The sequence below is a fragment of the Saccoglossus kowalevskii genome, chromosome 1, assembly GCF_978046115.1.
Source record: "Saccoglossus kowalevskii chromosome 1, keSacKowa6.1, whole genome shotgun sequence".
In the NCBI taxonomy this organism is placed as follows: Eukaryota; Metazoa; Hemichordata; class Enteropneusta; family Harrimaniidae; genus Saccoglossus; species Saccoglossus kowalevskii.
Genome location: NC_140641.1, coordinates 43,913,339 through 43,930,334, shown reverse-complemented (window position 1 = coordinate 43,930,334; position 16,996 = coordinate 43,913,339). Strand labels below are relative to the sequence as shown.

General features: G+C 38.2%; 1 protein-coding gene across 1 annotated transcript in view; it reads right to left on the bottom strand.

Annotated features, from left to right (window-relative positions):
* LOC102806553 (D-beta-hydroxybutyrate dehydrogenase, mitochondrial-like) overlaps window positions 1-16,748 on the bottom strand; it is a 36,086-nt gene extending 19,338 nt beyond the window's left edge. The window contains exons 1-4 of the mRNA XM_085496442.1: window positions 16,416-16,748; window positions 9,430-9,564; window positions 9,124-9,276; window positions 8,869-9,002 (exon numbers count right to left, since the gene is read on the bottom strand). Of these exons, the coding sequence (XP_085352568.1) occupies window positions 8,869-9,002; window positions 9,124-9,276; window positions 9,430-9,564; window positions 16,416-16,683 (690 nt within the window). The 5' untranslated portion in view covers window positions 16,684-16,748. The remainder of the gene's footprint in view (window positions 1-8,868; window positions 9,003-9,123; window positions 9,277-9,429; window positions 9,565-16,415) is intronic.
* Between the last annotated feature and the right edge of the window lie 248 nt (window positions 16,749-16,996).

Sequence of the window (16,996 nt, the reverse complement as noted above, 5' to 3'; positions counted from 1 at the left end):
CTGTAGTGAAGGGACGTTGAATATATACCACAGTATAATACTGTAGTGAGGTGGCGTAGAATATATACCACGGTATAATACTGTAGTGAGGGGCGTAGAATATATACCACAGTATAATACTGTAGTGAGGGGCGTAGAATATATACCACGGTATGATACTGTAGTGAGGGGGAGTTGAATATATACCACAGTATAATACTGTAGTGAGGGGGAGTTGAATATATACCACAGTATAATACTGTAGTGAGGGGCGTAGTATATATACCACGGTATAATACTGTAGTGAGGGGCGTAGTATATATACCACGGTATAATACTGTAGTGAGGGGCGTAGAAAATATACCACGGTATAATACTGTAGTGAGGGGGCGTTGAATATATACCACGTTATAATACTGTAGTGAGGGGCGTAGAATATATACCATGGTATAATACTGTAGTGAGGGGCGTAGAATATATACCACAGTATAATACTGTATGGAGGGGCGTAGAATATATACCACAGTATAATACTATAGTGAGGGGGCGTTGAATATATACCACAGTATAATACTGTAGTGAGGGGGCGTTGAATATATACCACAGTATAATACTGTAGTGAGGGGGCGTTGAATATATACCACAGTATAATACTGTAGTGAGGGGGCGTTGAATATATACCACAGTATAATACTGTAGTGGGGGGCGTTGAATATATACCACAGTATAATACTGTAGTGAAGGGACGTTGAATATATACCACAGTATAATACTGTAGTGAGGTGGCGTAGAATATATACCACGGTATAATACTGTAGTGAGGGGCGTAGAATATATACCACAGTATAATACTGCGATGAGGGGCGTAGAATATATACCACGGTATGATACTGTAGTGAGGGGGATTTGAATATATACCACAGTATAATACTGTAGTGAGGGGGAGTTGAATATATACCACAGTATAATACTGTAGTGAGGGGCGTAGTATATATACCACGGTATAATACTGTAGTGAGGGGCGTAGTATATATACCACGGTATAATACTGTAGTGAGGGGCGTAGAAAATATACCACGGTATAATACTGTAGTGAGGGGGCGTTGAATATATACCACGGTATAATACTGTAGTGAGGGGCGTAGAATATATACCATGGTATAATACTGTAGTGAGGGGCGTAGAATATATACCACAGTATAATACTGTATAGAGGGGCGTAGAATATATACCACAGTATAATACTGTAGTGAGGGGGCGTTGAATATATACCACAGTATAATACTGTAGTGAGGGGCGTTGAATATATACCACAGTATAATACTGTAGTGAGAGACGTAGAATATATACCACAGTATAATACTGTAGTGAGGGGCGTAGAATATATACCACAGTATAATACTGTAGTGAGGGGGCGTTGAATATATACCACAGTATAATACTGTAGTGAGAGGCGTAGAATATATACCACAGTATAATACTGTAGTGAGGGGCGTAGAATATATACCACAGTATAATACTGTAGTGAGGGGCGTTGAATATATACCACAGTATAATACTGTAGTGAGGGGGCGTTGAATATATACCACAGTATAATACTGTAGTGAGGGGGCATTGAATATATACCACAGTATAATACTGTAGTGAGGGGCGTAGAATATATACCACAGTATAATACTGTAGTGAGGGGCGTAGAATATATACCACAGTATAATACTGTAGTGAGGGGCGTACAATATATACCACAGTATAATACTGTAGTGAGGGGCGTAGTATATATATCACAGTATAATACTGTAGTGAGGGTCGTTGAATATATACCACAGTATAATAGTGTAGTGAGGGTCGTAGAATATATACCACAGTATAATACTGTAGTGAGGGTCGTAGAATATATACCACAGTATAATACTGTAGTGAGGGGGCGTTGAATATATACCACAGTATAATACTGTAGTGAGGAGCGTAGAATATATACCACAGTATAATACTGTAGTGAGGGGGCGTTGAATATATACCACAGTATAATACTGTAGTGAGGGGACGTTGAATATGTACCACAGTATAATACTGTAGTGAGGGGCATAGAATATATACCACAGTATAATACTGTAGTGAGGGTCGTAGAATATATACCACAGTATAATACTGTAGTGAGGGGGCGTTGAATATATACCACAGTATAATACTGTAGTGAGGGGCGTAGAATATATACCACAGTATAATACTGTAGTGAGGGGGCGTTGAATATATACCACAGGATAATACTGTAGTGAGGGGGCGTTGAATATATACCACAGTATAATACTGTAGTGAGGGGGCGTTGAATATATACCACAGTATAATACTGTAGTGAGGGGCGTAGAATATATACAACAGTATAATACTGTAGTGAGGGGGCGCAGTATATATACCACAATATAATACTGTAGTGAGGGGGTGTTGAATATATACCACAGTATAATACTGTAGTGAGGTGGCGTAAAATATATACCACGGTATAATACTGTAGTGAGGGCGTAGAATATATACCACAGTATAATACTGTAGTGAGGGGCGTAGAATATATACCACGGTATGATACTGTAGTGAGGGGGAGTTGAATATATACCACAGTATAATACTGTAGTGAGGGGGAGTCGAATATATACCACAGTATAATACTGTAGTGAGGGGCGTAGTATATATACCACGGTATAATACTGTAGTGAGGGGCATAGTATATATACCACGGTATAATACTGTAGTGAGGGGCGTAGAATATATACCACGGTATAATACTGTAGTGAGGGGGCGTTGAATATATCCACGGTATAATACTGTAGTGAGGGGCGTAGAATATATACCACAGTATAATACTGTAGTGAGGGGCGTAGAATATATACCACAGTATAATACTGTAGTGAGGGGGATTTGAATATATACCACAGTATAATACTGTAGTGAGGGGGAGTTGAATATATACCACAGTATAATACTGTAGTGAGGGGCGTAGTATATATACCACGGTATAATACTGTAGTGAGGGGCGTAGTATATATACCACGGTATAATACTGTAGTGAGGGGCGTAGAAAATATACCACGGTATAATACTGTAGTGAGGGGGCGTTGAATATATACCACGGTATAATACTGTAGTGAGGGGCGTAGAATATATACCATGGTATAATACTGTAGTGAGGGGCGTAGAATATATACCACAGTATAATACTGTATGGAGGGGCGTAGAATATATACCACAGTATAATACTGTAGTGAGGGGGCGTTGAATATATACCACAGTATAATACTGTAGTGAGGGGCGTTGAATATATACCACAGTATAATACTGTAGTGAGAGGCGTAGAATATATACCACAGTATAATACTGTAGTGAGGGGCGTAGAATATATACCACAGTATAATACTGTAGTGAGGGGGCGTTGAATATATACCACAGTATAATACTGTAGTGAGAGGCGTAGAATATATACCACAGTATAATACTGTAGTGAGGGGCGTAGAATATATACCACAGTATAATACTGTAGTGAGGGGCGTTGAATATATACCACAGTATAATACTGTAGTGAGGGGGCGTTGAATATATACCACAGTATAATACTGTAGTGAGGGGGCATTGAATATATACCACAGTATAATACTGTAGTGAGGGGCGTAGAATATATACCACAGTATAATACTGTAGTGAGGGGCGTAGAATATATACCACAGTATAATACTGTAGTGAGGGGCGTACAATATATACCACAGTATAATACTGTAGTGAGGGGCGTAGTATATATATCACAGTATAATACTGTAGTGAGGGTCGTTGAATATATACCACAGTATAATAGTGTAGTGAGGGTCGTAGAATATATACCACAGTATAATACTGTAGTGAGGGTCGTAGAATATATACCACAGTATAATACTGTAGTGAGGGGGCGTTGAATATATACCACAGTATAATACTGTAGTGAGGAGCGTAGAATATATACCACAGTATAATACTGTAGTGAGGGGGCGTTGAATATATACCACAGTATAATACTGTAGTGAGGGGACGTTGAATATGTACCACAGTATAATACTGTAGTGAGGGGCATAGAATATATACCACAGTATAATACTGTAGTGAGGGTCGTAGAATATATACCACAGTATAATACTGTAGTGAGGGGGCGTTGAATATATACCACAGTATAATACTGTAGTGAGGGGCGTAGAATATATACCACAGTATAATACTGTAGTGAGGGGGCGTTGAATATATACCACAGGATAATACTGTAGTGAGGGGGCGTTGAATATATACCACAGTATAATACTGTAGTGAGGGGGCGTTGAATATATACCACAGTATAATACTGTAGTGAGGGGCGTAGAATATATACAACAGTATAATACTGTAGTGAGGGGGCGCAGTATATATACCACAATATAATACTGTAGTGAGGGGGTGTTGAATATATACCACAGTATAATACTGTAGTGAGGTGGCGTAAAATATATACCACGGTATAATACTGTAGTGAGGGCGTAGAATATATACCACAGTATAATACTGTAGTGAGGGGCGTAGAATATATACCACGGTATGATACTGTAGTGAGGGGGAGTTGAATATATACCACAGTATAATACTGTAGTGAGGGGGAGTCGAATATATACCACAGTATAATACTGTAGTGAGGGGCGTAGTATATATACCACGGTATAATACTGTAGTGAGGGGCATAGTATATATACCACGGTATAATACTGTAGTGAGGGGCGTAGAATATATACCACGGTATAATACTGTAGTGAGGGGGCGTTGAATATATCCACGGTATAATACTGTAGTGAGGGGCGTAGAATATATACCATGGTATAATACTGTAGTGAGGGGCGTAGAATATATACCACGGTATAATACTGTAGTGAGAGGCGTAGAATATATACCACAGTATAATACTGTAGTGAGGGGCGTAGAATATATACCACGGTATAATACTGTAGTGCGGGGCGTAGAATATATACCACGGTATAATACTGTAGTGAGGATGCGTTGAATATATACCACACTATAATACTGTAGTGAGGGGCATAGAATATATACCACAGTATAATACTGTAGTGAGGGGCGTAGTGTATATACCACAATATAATACTGTAGTGAGGGGCGTAGAATATATACCACAGTATAATACTTTAGTGAGGCGGCGTTGAATATATACCACAATATAATACTGTAGTGAGGGGCGTACAATATATACCACAGTATAATACTGTAGTGAGGGGGCGTTGAATATATACCACAGTATAATACTGTAGTGAGGGGCGTAGAATATATACCACAGTATAATACTGTAGTGAGGGGGCATTGAATATATACCACAGTATAATACTGTAGTGAGGGGGCGTTGAATATCTACCACAGTATAATACTGTAGTGAGGGGGCGTTGAATATATACCACAGTATAATACTGTAGTGAGGGGCGTAGAATATATACCACAGTATAATACTGTAGTGAGGGGCGTAGAATATATACCACAGTATAATACTGTAGTGAGGGGCATAGAATATTTACCACAGTATAATACTGTAGTGAGGGGCATAGAATATATACCACGGTATAATACTGTAGTGAGGGGCGTAGAATATATATCACAGTATAATACTGTAGTGAGGGGCGTAGAATATATACCACGGTATAATACTGTAGTGAGGGGGTGTTGAATATATACCACAGTATAATACTATGGTGAGGGGGAGTTGAATATATACCACAGTATAATACTGTAGTGAGAGGCGTAGAATATATACCACAGTATAATACTGTAGTGAGGGGCGTAGTATATATACCACAATATAATACTGTAGTGAGGGGCGTAGAATATATACCGCAGTATAATACTTTAGTGAGGCGGCGTTGAATATATACCACAATATAATACTGTAGTGAGGGGCGTAGAATATATACCACGGTATAATACTGTAGTGAGGGGCGTAGAATATATACCACAATATAATACAGTAGCGAGAGGCGTAGAATATATACCACAGTATAATACTATGGTGAGGGGGCGTTGAATATATACCACAGTATAATACTGTAGTGAGGGGCGTAGAATATATACCACGGTATAATACTGTAGTGAGGGGGAGTTGAATATATACCACAGTATAATACTGTAGTGAGGGGGCGTTGAATATATACCACGGTATAATACTGTAGTGAGGGGGAGTTGAATATTTACCACAGTATAATACTGTAGTGAGGAGCGTAGAATATATACCACGGTATAATACTGTAGTGAGTGGGAGTTGTATATATACCACAGTATAATACTGTAGTGAGGGTGTGTTGAAAAAATAGTTTCTGTAAATTATCAATAAAAACGATTCTTCGTTTTGCTGATAATTGATTATCAAAAATTTACTATTGCAATCCCATTTAATAAATATGCAATTATCTCATCTACAAAAACTGTTATATCGTGGAAATATGGTAGACTATCTGACTCTCAGAAATTGGCAAAACTGAATAATTTTATCGAGAGAGAATGCTCACTATATAGTTCAAGAACTGTTGTTTTGTGAAACAACTTCAGTCACTATGCAAAATAAATGTATTCAGTGTTCATTGTCTTTAGTATTCCACCTGTTATGTTAATGTACAATGGAATGTCACTCACAGCTTGGTAATTGGAAATAGGCTGAAATTACCCACCAAATAAATCGTGCATAGTAATTTAATCATCGATTTTTAAAATTGTCTTTTTTTATTTTCCCTCATTTTCTGAGAATCAATTATACATGTAGTATGTCTGCCATTTGCATCTAAATGCTTAGAGGTTAAAGAGTCAATCATGTGAGTGTTCAAACAATAAGATATAATATAAACCAAGAATGTGAACTAGATTGATATGACATTGATTGAGAGCAGATACCAACAATTTTAAAAAGTTCGATATATCCTCCTTTCATGCATCTATGGCATCTACATATCTATGGAGTACATGTGAAATATACATGTGGTATGCATCTATGGCATCTACATATCTATGGAGTGCATGTGGAATATACATATGGTATGCATCTATGGCATCTACATATCTATGGAGTGCATGTGGAATATACATATGGTATGCATCTATGGCATCTACATATCTATGGAGTGCATGTGGAATATACATATGGTATGCATCTATGGCATCTACATATCTATGGAGTGCTTGTGGAATATACATATGGTATGCATCTAAGGCATCTACATATCTATGGAGTGCATGTGGAATATATATGGTATGCATCTATGGCATCTACATATGTATGGAGTGCATGTGAAATATACATATGGTATGCATCTATGGCATCTACATATCTATGGAGTGCATGTGAAATATACATATGGTATGCATCTATGGCATCTACATATCTATGGAGTGCATGTGAAATATACATATGGTATGCATCTATGGCATCTACATATCTATGGAGTGTATGTGGAATATACATATGGTATGCATCTATGGCATCTACATATCTATGGAGTGCATGTGAAATATACATATGATATGTATCTATGGCATCTACATATCTATGGAGTGCATGTGGAATATACATATGGTATGTATCTATGTCATCTACATATTTATGGAGTGCATGTGGAATATACATATGGTATGTATCTATGGCATCTACATATCTATGGAGTGCATGTGGAATATACATATGGTATGTATCTATGGCATCTACATATCTATGGAGTGCATGTGGAATATACGTATGGTATGTATCTATGGCATCTACATATCTATGAAGTGCATGTGGAATATACATATGGTATGCATCTATGGCATCTACATATCTATGGAGTGCATGTGGAATATACATATGGTGTGTATCTATGGCATCTACATATCTATGGAGTGCATGTGGAATATACATATGGTATGTATCTATGGCATCTACATATATATGGAGTGCATGTGGGATATACATATGGTATGTATCTATGGCATCTACATATCTATGGAGTACATGTGGAATATACATATGATATGCATCTATGGCATCTACATATCTATGGAGTGCATGTGGAATATATATATGGTATGCATCTATGGCATCTACATATCTATGGAGTGCATGTGGAATATACATATGGTATGCATCTATGGCATCTACATATCTATGGAGTGCATGTGGAATATACATATGGTATGCATCTATGGCATCTACATATCTATGGAGTGCATGTGGAATATATATACGGTATGTATCTATGGCATCTACATATCTATGGAGTGCATGTGGAATATACAAACGGTATGCATCTATGGCATCCACATATCTATGGAGTGCATGTGGAATATACATATGGTATGCATCTATGGCATCTACATATCTATGGAGTGCATGTGGAATATACATATGGTATGCATCTATGGCATCCACATATCTATGGAGTGCATGTGGAATATACATATGGTATGCATCTATGGCATCTACATATCTATGGAGTGCATGTGGAATATACATATGGTATGCATCTATGGCATCCACATATCTATGGAGTGCATGTGGAATATACATATGGTATGCATCTATGGCATCTACATATCTATGGAGTGCATGTGAAATATACATATGGTATGCATCTATGGCATCTACATATCTATGGAGTGCATGTGGAATATACATATGGTGTGTATCTATGGCATCTACATATCTATGGAGTACATGTGGAATATACATATGGTATGTATCTATGAGATTGTATCCTAGTATGACATGAATACATAAATTTATTTCAAGTGTACATAGTATTATCAAACTATAGCATATAGTATTCAAGTTTGTTGTGTATTAGTTGGCTCTATGTCAGATATGCTAGAAGGTGGACCACCCACCTTAACTCCCCATTGAAACATTTCATATCTCAAAGCATCAGTGAAGCTTTCCACAGCATGTTTACTCATACAGTACATGGCACCAGCCGGACAGGTCCACATACCACTCATACTTCCAACATTTACAATACGACCTATTGAAAAATGAGATACATTGACGAGAGAGTAATGTGGCGATAGACAAATTGTAGGAAGAAACAGTTATGGTGAAAATCATTTGTAAGAGGTACAGACAGATTTAAGACTAATACGTACCTTTGGCTTTCCTTACTAATGGTTGGAACTCTTTTGTCACTCTCATCATCCCAAAGACATTAACGTCCATCAATTGCTTTAATATATCCACTTTAATCCACTCTATTTCACCCCATTTCCATATCCCAGCATTGTTAACAACAGACCATAGCCCTAATATGAAAGTATGATATATGATAATATGATAAAGACACTTGTAATAAGCTATATTGGGCAGACAAATGAGATGAAATAGTGTAGGACACGACGTTGATGCGACCTGAGTATACACTGTTTGGATATTAGACAGAATTTGACCAATCTCACCTTCACAATGATTTGGTAAGTTGTCTTCTACAAAGTGCCGTGCCTTAGTGACAGACTCGTCTGATGTAACATCCAATGGGACCACATTGAGTGTCTTAGAGCAAGTTGATTTCAATGTGGCTGCACCCTCGCCATCTGAAAGGTAATTAAATAAATTGAATCTAGTGAATACAAAGTGTGTGTAAGATTCTTTAGTGGCAATAATGGGCAATTGTGTACAAAGGTCAGATGTGATCCAGCGAAATTGGACAAACAATCAATTAATAGTTTATTATATGCGATAAGATACACGCGGATTATGCAATTAAGGAAGATAAAACTGCGTCAGAGCAACAAAATAAATTTCGAAAGTATAATAAATTTAAAAAAGAATTTAAAATGGAGGACTACATAATTAATGTAAGAACTGTAGGAATAATTACATTTGCAAACTAAATATAAGTATTACGAACCAAGAGCTTATTTAGATGTGTGCTAATTGCGATATAACATGCAATTCATAAAGACTACCACTACTGGGCAATGCATCAACATTAATATATCATGAAAAGGAATATATAAAGAGAGTGGTGTCCATATCACATTATGAAAACATATCTCATATTTTTACAAAATATAATAAATATAATATTTGGTTCATTTTATTTTGTGCATTCCTTTTTTAGGTTACAGTTGTATTTGATTATGTTCAAAAACGAAATATTATATTTTATAAACAATTGTAGAAACATACTTTTTTTGAAACCATATATGTAAGCCCCATATAAATACGATGAAACATCCGCCCTAAATATAGCCAAGGCCGAAATGTCACACAACCTGTATTAAAAGTAAGCTAATAGACCGATCAATAAATATAGAAAGTAGTAAATATATATAGGAAATGGTAATAGGTAATAGAACACTACGATACAGACTTTCCGTTTTCGACATTGTAAAATTATTTCTTGGGGGGGCTGAAAAAACTGATTTGACAAGATAATTCAGAAATTAATATTAGGAATAAATCATAACGAAATGTATTCCCAATAACTTTAATAAATATGATATTATTTGGTAAAAGTGCTGTATTTTTCTGCATATAAAACGAAAGAATGTCGAAATGATGTGCAATAACCTATAAAAAGTGTTAAACTCATAGTTGCTGTCGACATAGGAAGTAAAGTAAGCAAATAACACCGAATAAACGGCAAGGTAAAGACTATGTCTAATTATAGTAAATACGTACTGCGTGCGTGACTCGAACCGGCGCTCGCGTACGGCACCTAATCGCCTAGCTTTCACGTTCACGACGTGTTTCACGTTCTCTGCACGTAATAAGCTCGGTTATTAAGCATCCTTTTTTTGGGGATGCCCGGTGGCCGAGGGGAAGACGTGTAGTGGCGTGTAGCTAGGCGATTAGGTGCCGTACGCGAGCGCCGGTTCGAGTCACGCACGCAGTACGTATTTACTATAATTAGACATAGTCTTTACCTTGCCGTTTATTCGGTGTTATTTGCTTACTTTACTTCCTATGTCGACAGCAACTATGAGTTTAAAAATTATTTCTCAGTACTTATTCACTGTTAAAATGCTGTACCGTTACTTTCACCATCCTACTACAGCCAGATCTGAAGGCCTTTGCCGCATTCTGGCCATGCTGTGTGGCGCGTATCGCGTGGACGGGTTTCACGTTCTCTGCACGTAATAAGCTCGGTTATTAAGCATCCTTTTTTTGGGGATGCCCGGTGGCCGAGGGGAAGACGTGTAGTGGCGTGTAGCTAGGCGATTAGGTGCCGTACGCGAGCGCCGGTTCGAGTCACGCACGTAGTACGTATTTACTATAATTAGACATAGTCTTTACCTTGCCGTTTATTCGGTGTTATTTGCTTACTTTACTTCCTATGTCGACAGCAACTATGAGTTTAAAAATTATTTCTCAGTACTTATTCACTGTTAAAATGCTGTACCGTTACTTTCACCATCCTACTACAGCCAGATCTGAAGGCCTTTGCCGCATTCTGGCCATGCTGTGTGGCGCGTATCGCGTGGACGGGTTTCACGTTCTCTGCACGTAATAAGCTCGGTTATTAAGCATCCTTTTTTTGGGGATGCCCGGTGGCCGAGGGGAAGACGTGTAGTGGCGTGTAGCTAGGCGATTAGGTGCCGTACGCGAGCGCCGGTTCGAGTCACGCACGCAGTACGTATTTACTATAATTAGACATAGTCTTTACCTTGCCGTTTATTCGGTGTTATTTGCTTACTATAAAAAGTGTTGTTTTTTGTCGCCGAGACAAAAGCTACCACCCGTACAATGAATGGAAACGTTCAATCAGTCAAACAAAAAGACGCCTATTTGACTATAATAATTAACGTTTTTATTAGCCCCGGGCGTCCCAATATCACCGTCGTAACACAGCCAGCAACACAGTACAGTCGCATTTTACCCGGGTAGTTCCCCATCAGTCCCAGGCAGTAATTAGTCTCATCGGGGGTATTTGTGAAAGGTCGACTTGTGGGAAAAATGCACGAATGGGTTGCCATGGGGGGGGGGGTATTTATTTTAATCCCTCCTGCGCTTTAAATTGCCAAAATCAAGCCTCATGACTACAATCACAACAAACTTAAGTTTGATTAAGTTCTGGTCCCGTGTCACAGACAAGTCACAAAATAATTATACAAAGATAGCGTTAAGCGATCAGACTTTGTCAAAAGCACAATGGGAAACATCAGTCAAAAATATCTTGAAAGATGCAGACCTCTCTAAAACATCACAGCTATCACATCAAAATATTAAGGAAATTAGCAGCACTATTAAACAACAATGCATAACATACTAGAGAGAGAATATGACAAATGAAAAAACAAAACTGAGAACATACTGTGACATAAATTGTAAGTGAAAAGTACAGAGCCCTGGCTGTGTGAAATAAAAGCGCACATGTTTGGATACTTTGCAACAACCCATTGCACATGTTTATTTTTAAGACCGCTGATACAGTCACTGGATTGTGTTGTCAGCAGAATTTGAGATACATACATCCTGTCTCTCCCTGTGGCATAATGGTATGGCTCAGACAGTGACATGGTGATTGTGAAATACCTTGGAATGTGCTGAACCCAGTGTTGTTGGCAATGAAAATATATATGACATCATTGACCCGAGTCTCCTACTTTAAATTGGTAGAGCTTGGATTAAGAGTGGTTTATTCCACTACCAAAATTGGCATCCTCTGTACACTGATTTGTAGGCTATTTCGAGATAACCAATCATTTCGTTATATAAATTTTATTATTTGCATGGCCATAAATTAACTAGGGTATTTAAGTTGAGACATAAGGGGAAATCTTTAGTCAGGAAGGTCACCTGACTTGATCCTGTAACATCTTGTGATGCTGATTCCTGACTCCAGTGAGCTGTACCCTATACAGGGGTACATATGCAGACGTGCTGTGCAGTAATCCCTGCTGATCAACAGGAACCACTGAAGCTCACTGCCTGAACTACTCCCGTTGTACCAGTGCTACCAGTAGCAGCAGATAGCAGTGCAGTTGCCGATACTCCCTGGACACAGAGCACGAGTTTAAATTGTAGTGCAGCTGATTCGCCAGTGTGCCAGATACGAAGGAACGCAACATTGCACATTGCTGTCCAATGGAGAGTGGAGTGTTCCCGCAGCATCGATCAAGTCTCTAATTTATTTTATTTTACAGTGTATCCCCCTCCTTGCTGGTTCCAGTGACCAGCATCCCTGTTATTTGTTTATTAAAGTACAGGAAACCGTATATATTGTGTTGTGTTGATTTGTTATAATCGTTACTGGTATATTTCTTTCTCTGCACAGTCTCAGTTGTGGTGATATACATTCACCAAACGATCCCCACCCCGTGACAGCGGACGAGCTGAGAGGTAGGAGACTTATTAGATAAGCACGCTACCAAAGACAAAGACTATTAGACCGGTATTAAAGACAAACTCCCCGATCCTGAATACGGTGTAGCCCCATAAAGGCCCCCCGCCGCATTTAACGTCACAATACATTAAATTTAAAATGAATTACAATCTGGAAAATACTTTAATATTATTTTAATCACTTATATATTTATTGCTGTAAACCAATAGAACATTTGTACTTCTAAGGATGCAATAAAGTTGTTATTATTATTATTATTATTATTATTATTAACTGGACTGACCGAAGGAGACATGGAGGTTGTTGAACAGCTGGGTGTTTAGCAACGGATAATAATAGTAATAATAATAGCTTTATTACACTACCGAACCAACAGTGGGTTCAGTATTCTTGGCTCATCTAATAATTACCAAACGCGTCAGCGTGGTATTAAAGATAGACAGTATCTGTATAATGCTGTTTTAATGGTTACGTAATCATTTTTGACTTAATCTCCGGCTGAGCAACATCCTGTTATACGCGTCTCTCGTACACTGTAAACATGAAGATACTTCATTTCCCGTTTTGTGAGCGCGTCGACAAGTCCCTGTTTCAACACGGTGAGTAATATTTTTTTGCTTAACAGTGTAACAATGTCGGCGCCGGTGATCTCTTACCAGTGCGCAACGTAGCCAGAATAAAAGGCATGATCATTTGGGCACTGCTATTACAAGACTGGTAAGAGGTAATAAATTAGGGGCGAAAGTATCCAAAAAACAGCTTTTGGCTTTGCCATCGTAGCGGTGGGTCAGGATTGTTTTTCCAATTAGTGATGGTACGCCCTCCTGTCAAGTATGAACAAAATCAGCCAGGCCAAAAAAAAAATCACAGAAGAGTTAAAAAGCCATTCCTGGTGAACAGTTACTATAACTTTGGGGTCAACTTTCTCATTAATGAAAAAAGATATCAAAAATTCAAATAGTAACTTTGTGCCCACACTCAAGCTGAGTACAATGAGCTATGTCTGAGGTGTTGCATCACAGGGAGTTGGACAAACTTATGTATTTTAATAAATTATTGAATAATAAAATGTTATATAACTTTTCTTTTACCCCCTCCCCTTCCTGGTATCTATTTCAAGTAATCACTATTTTTATTTTGTAAACACATTTCCGTCTGCTGTTTTTGTCAGGTTCAAGTCGTTCACCAGCATTTTTGGCATGTTAGATGTACATCACATAGAATACTAGGATTGGGAGAACTTAATGTATGTTGACCACCTGGAAACTGAGTTTTATAAATCTTGAAGGGCTCTCGGAAGATCCACCCGCAGCCTGGACCCGCAGTAAAATCAGCGATTACTATGGAGCCGCAACCATCAACATCGAGATACCAGGAGGTTTCTGCTGGCGACGTTGCGGCGTTACTCAGTTCCAAATAAAGATTACCAACGCCAAATGAGCAACATTTGACCGGTAACCAAGACTCAGTCTATCCACGACCAGCAAGCAGAGCAAGCAACATCACAAACGACGGAAGTTGTAATGTGCAGCTCACGAGTCAGCGACGACCGATGTCAACGAAAGTCATTCCGTCAGTGGAGTACCGCACTTGCACGGCATGTTTGCCAATGCACAGATCTGTGGAGGAACATAGACCGTGCATCGTAGTCGCCCAGTTTAAGTTCTGGTTCTGTCGTGGTCCCAACTAAAGGGCGACAGTCGTCGTGCTACGTCATGTTCGATATGGGACTCATAGCGACGTATACAGCGCGTGTAAAATACATTGTATATTTACATGAAGTTCGAACACGCGCTGCGCGACGACTACCGCGCTTAAACATCCACGAGTTATTTATTCGGACAATGACTCAAATTAGACGTCTGATTATATTATTTTCACACGGACACTGACACGCGTTGCTAGGTCGCAGCATTGTCTTGGAGCATATTAATGGGCAATTGGGTTCCCCGACCTAAATTTCTATCCCGGTTTGTTGCACGTTCTTTCTTTTAATATGAAATAATCAAATATGGGACATATGTAATAATAACAGAACCCCCACACCCTCCCCGTGGCTTCGCTCGTGAAAGTACGGCAGCAGGATACACGGCATCACTCGTGAAAATAACTTCCATACGCAATGAAAGCCACGGGGAGGGTAAGGGGTTCTGTCATAATACTTCATTATCACTGAAAACATTTTCCCCCTGAAATAAATTCCAGTGAAAATGCCATTTCCCTCACACTCTATTGAGACACAGCACAGTGAAATTTAATTCACATGTTATGCTTGAAAACATGTCAGCAAAAATAAATTAAGTGAAATTCTACGTGACTTCATAATTAGAGTTGGAAATGAACAAATTACACCCGACCCTACCACTCCATACACAATGTAAACTACACCCCAAAACATCCTTTCACCCACGGTTACTACCGTGTTTCACCAGTGTATTCTATTTTGACTTCAGGAGAAATTGAAATAAACAAATTAATTATAATTTCAGCCTCTAGTTGAGGACTGATTAAATAAACTACCTCGTCTTTATGTCAACTTGAAGTTATTCATTGCCTACATCAGTGACTTCAAAATATATGTTTCAATCCCAGGAATTTCACTCGCTGTTAATTGCATGGGAGTGCCAGTCTTTCATGAATTTCTATTGTCATGTAAATTTCTTGCGATTACCGGAACATGAAGCTGTAACCACAGACCGTCTAGGTGCTGTAACTAAATCCTGGTATAAGCACCAGTTAGGCAGTCTTGAACTATGCATGTGAAGCCACCTGAGAGGTATATTCAATCCTATCGATTTTTCATTGTTTGGTAACTATTTGCTGCAAATGCAACAAAAATCAATATAAAAATATTACCCACACAGCATTCTACAGGTTACTTGTTTAATTGATACATAGTATTCATTTATCGTATCGTGTCTCGCAAGTACATAAACCAGGTCAATGACATTTATTCGCGCATGCGTACAACTGCTAGACAATATGTCATGAATGCAAATATAGTCGAAATCGGAACTGAATTCAAGTGTTTTTAAAATTATGTCGAAAATCTATGTTCTCATAGTGACTAAATCAGATTATATCATGTCTTACCTTCAAATAAACACCCTGCAAATACTATGACACCAGCGGAATCCAATCGTTGAGCGAGGTGGTGCCCAAAACCACTATCGCAACCTGTGATAAACACAGCCTTTCCACTGACCTCGATTGTTCTTTTTGCTAGCACTTCACGAACGATGTAATAGGTAATAGCTACAACCACAAATGCAATAGATTTTAGCCCAATTGAACAGCTAGTCTGAAGCAAAACAGCCAGTAATGCGACAACCAGCGCTAGAGTGATTACTAAAAATCTCATTGTTATTGGACTGCTGCAAACAGAGACGTTAGTGACTATAGTAGCGGTTCCTTACGGGGCAGGCAATATTTGTTCTTTAAGGGACCTGTCATTATATTATCCCATTGGAGGGCGAGGGTATTAAATGTTCTCCTGTTATCCCGTGTGTATGAATCGAAAAAGAGTCGATTACAGCACGGTAACCGTTATTTATTTATTTATTTGTTTTTTTTTGTTTATTTATTTATTTTATTTATTTATTTGTTTATTTATTTATTTATTTGTTTGTTTATTTATTTATAATATTTTAAAATACATAGCCATACAGTATAGA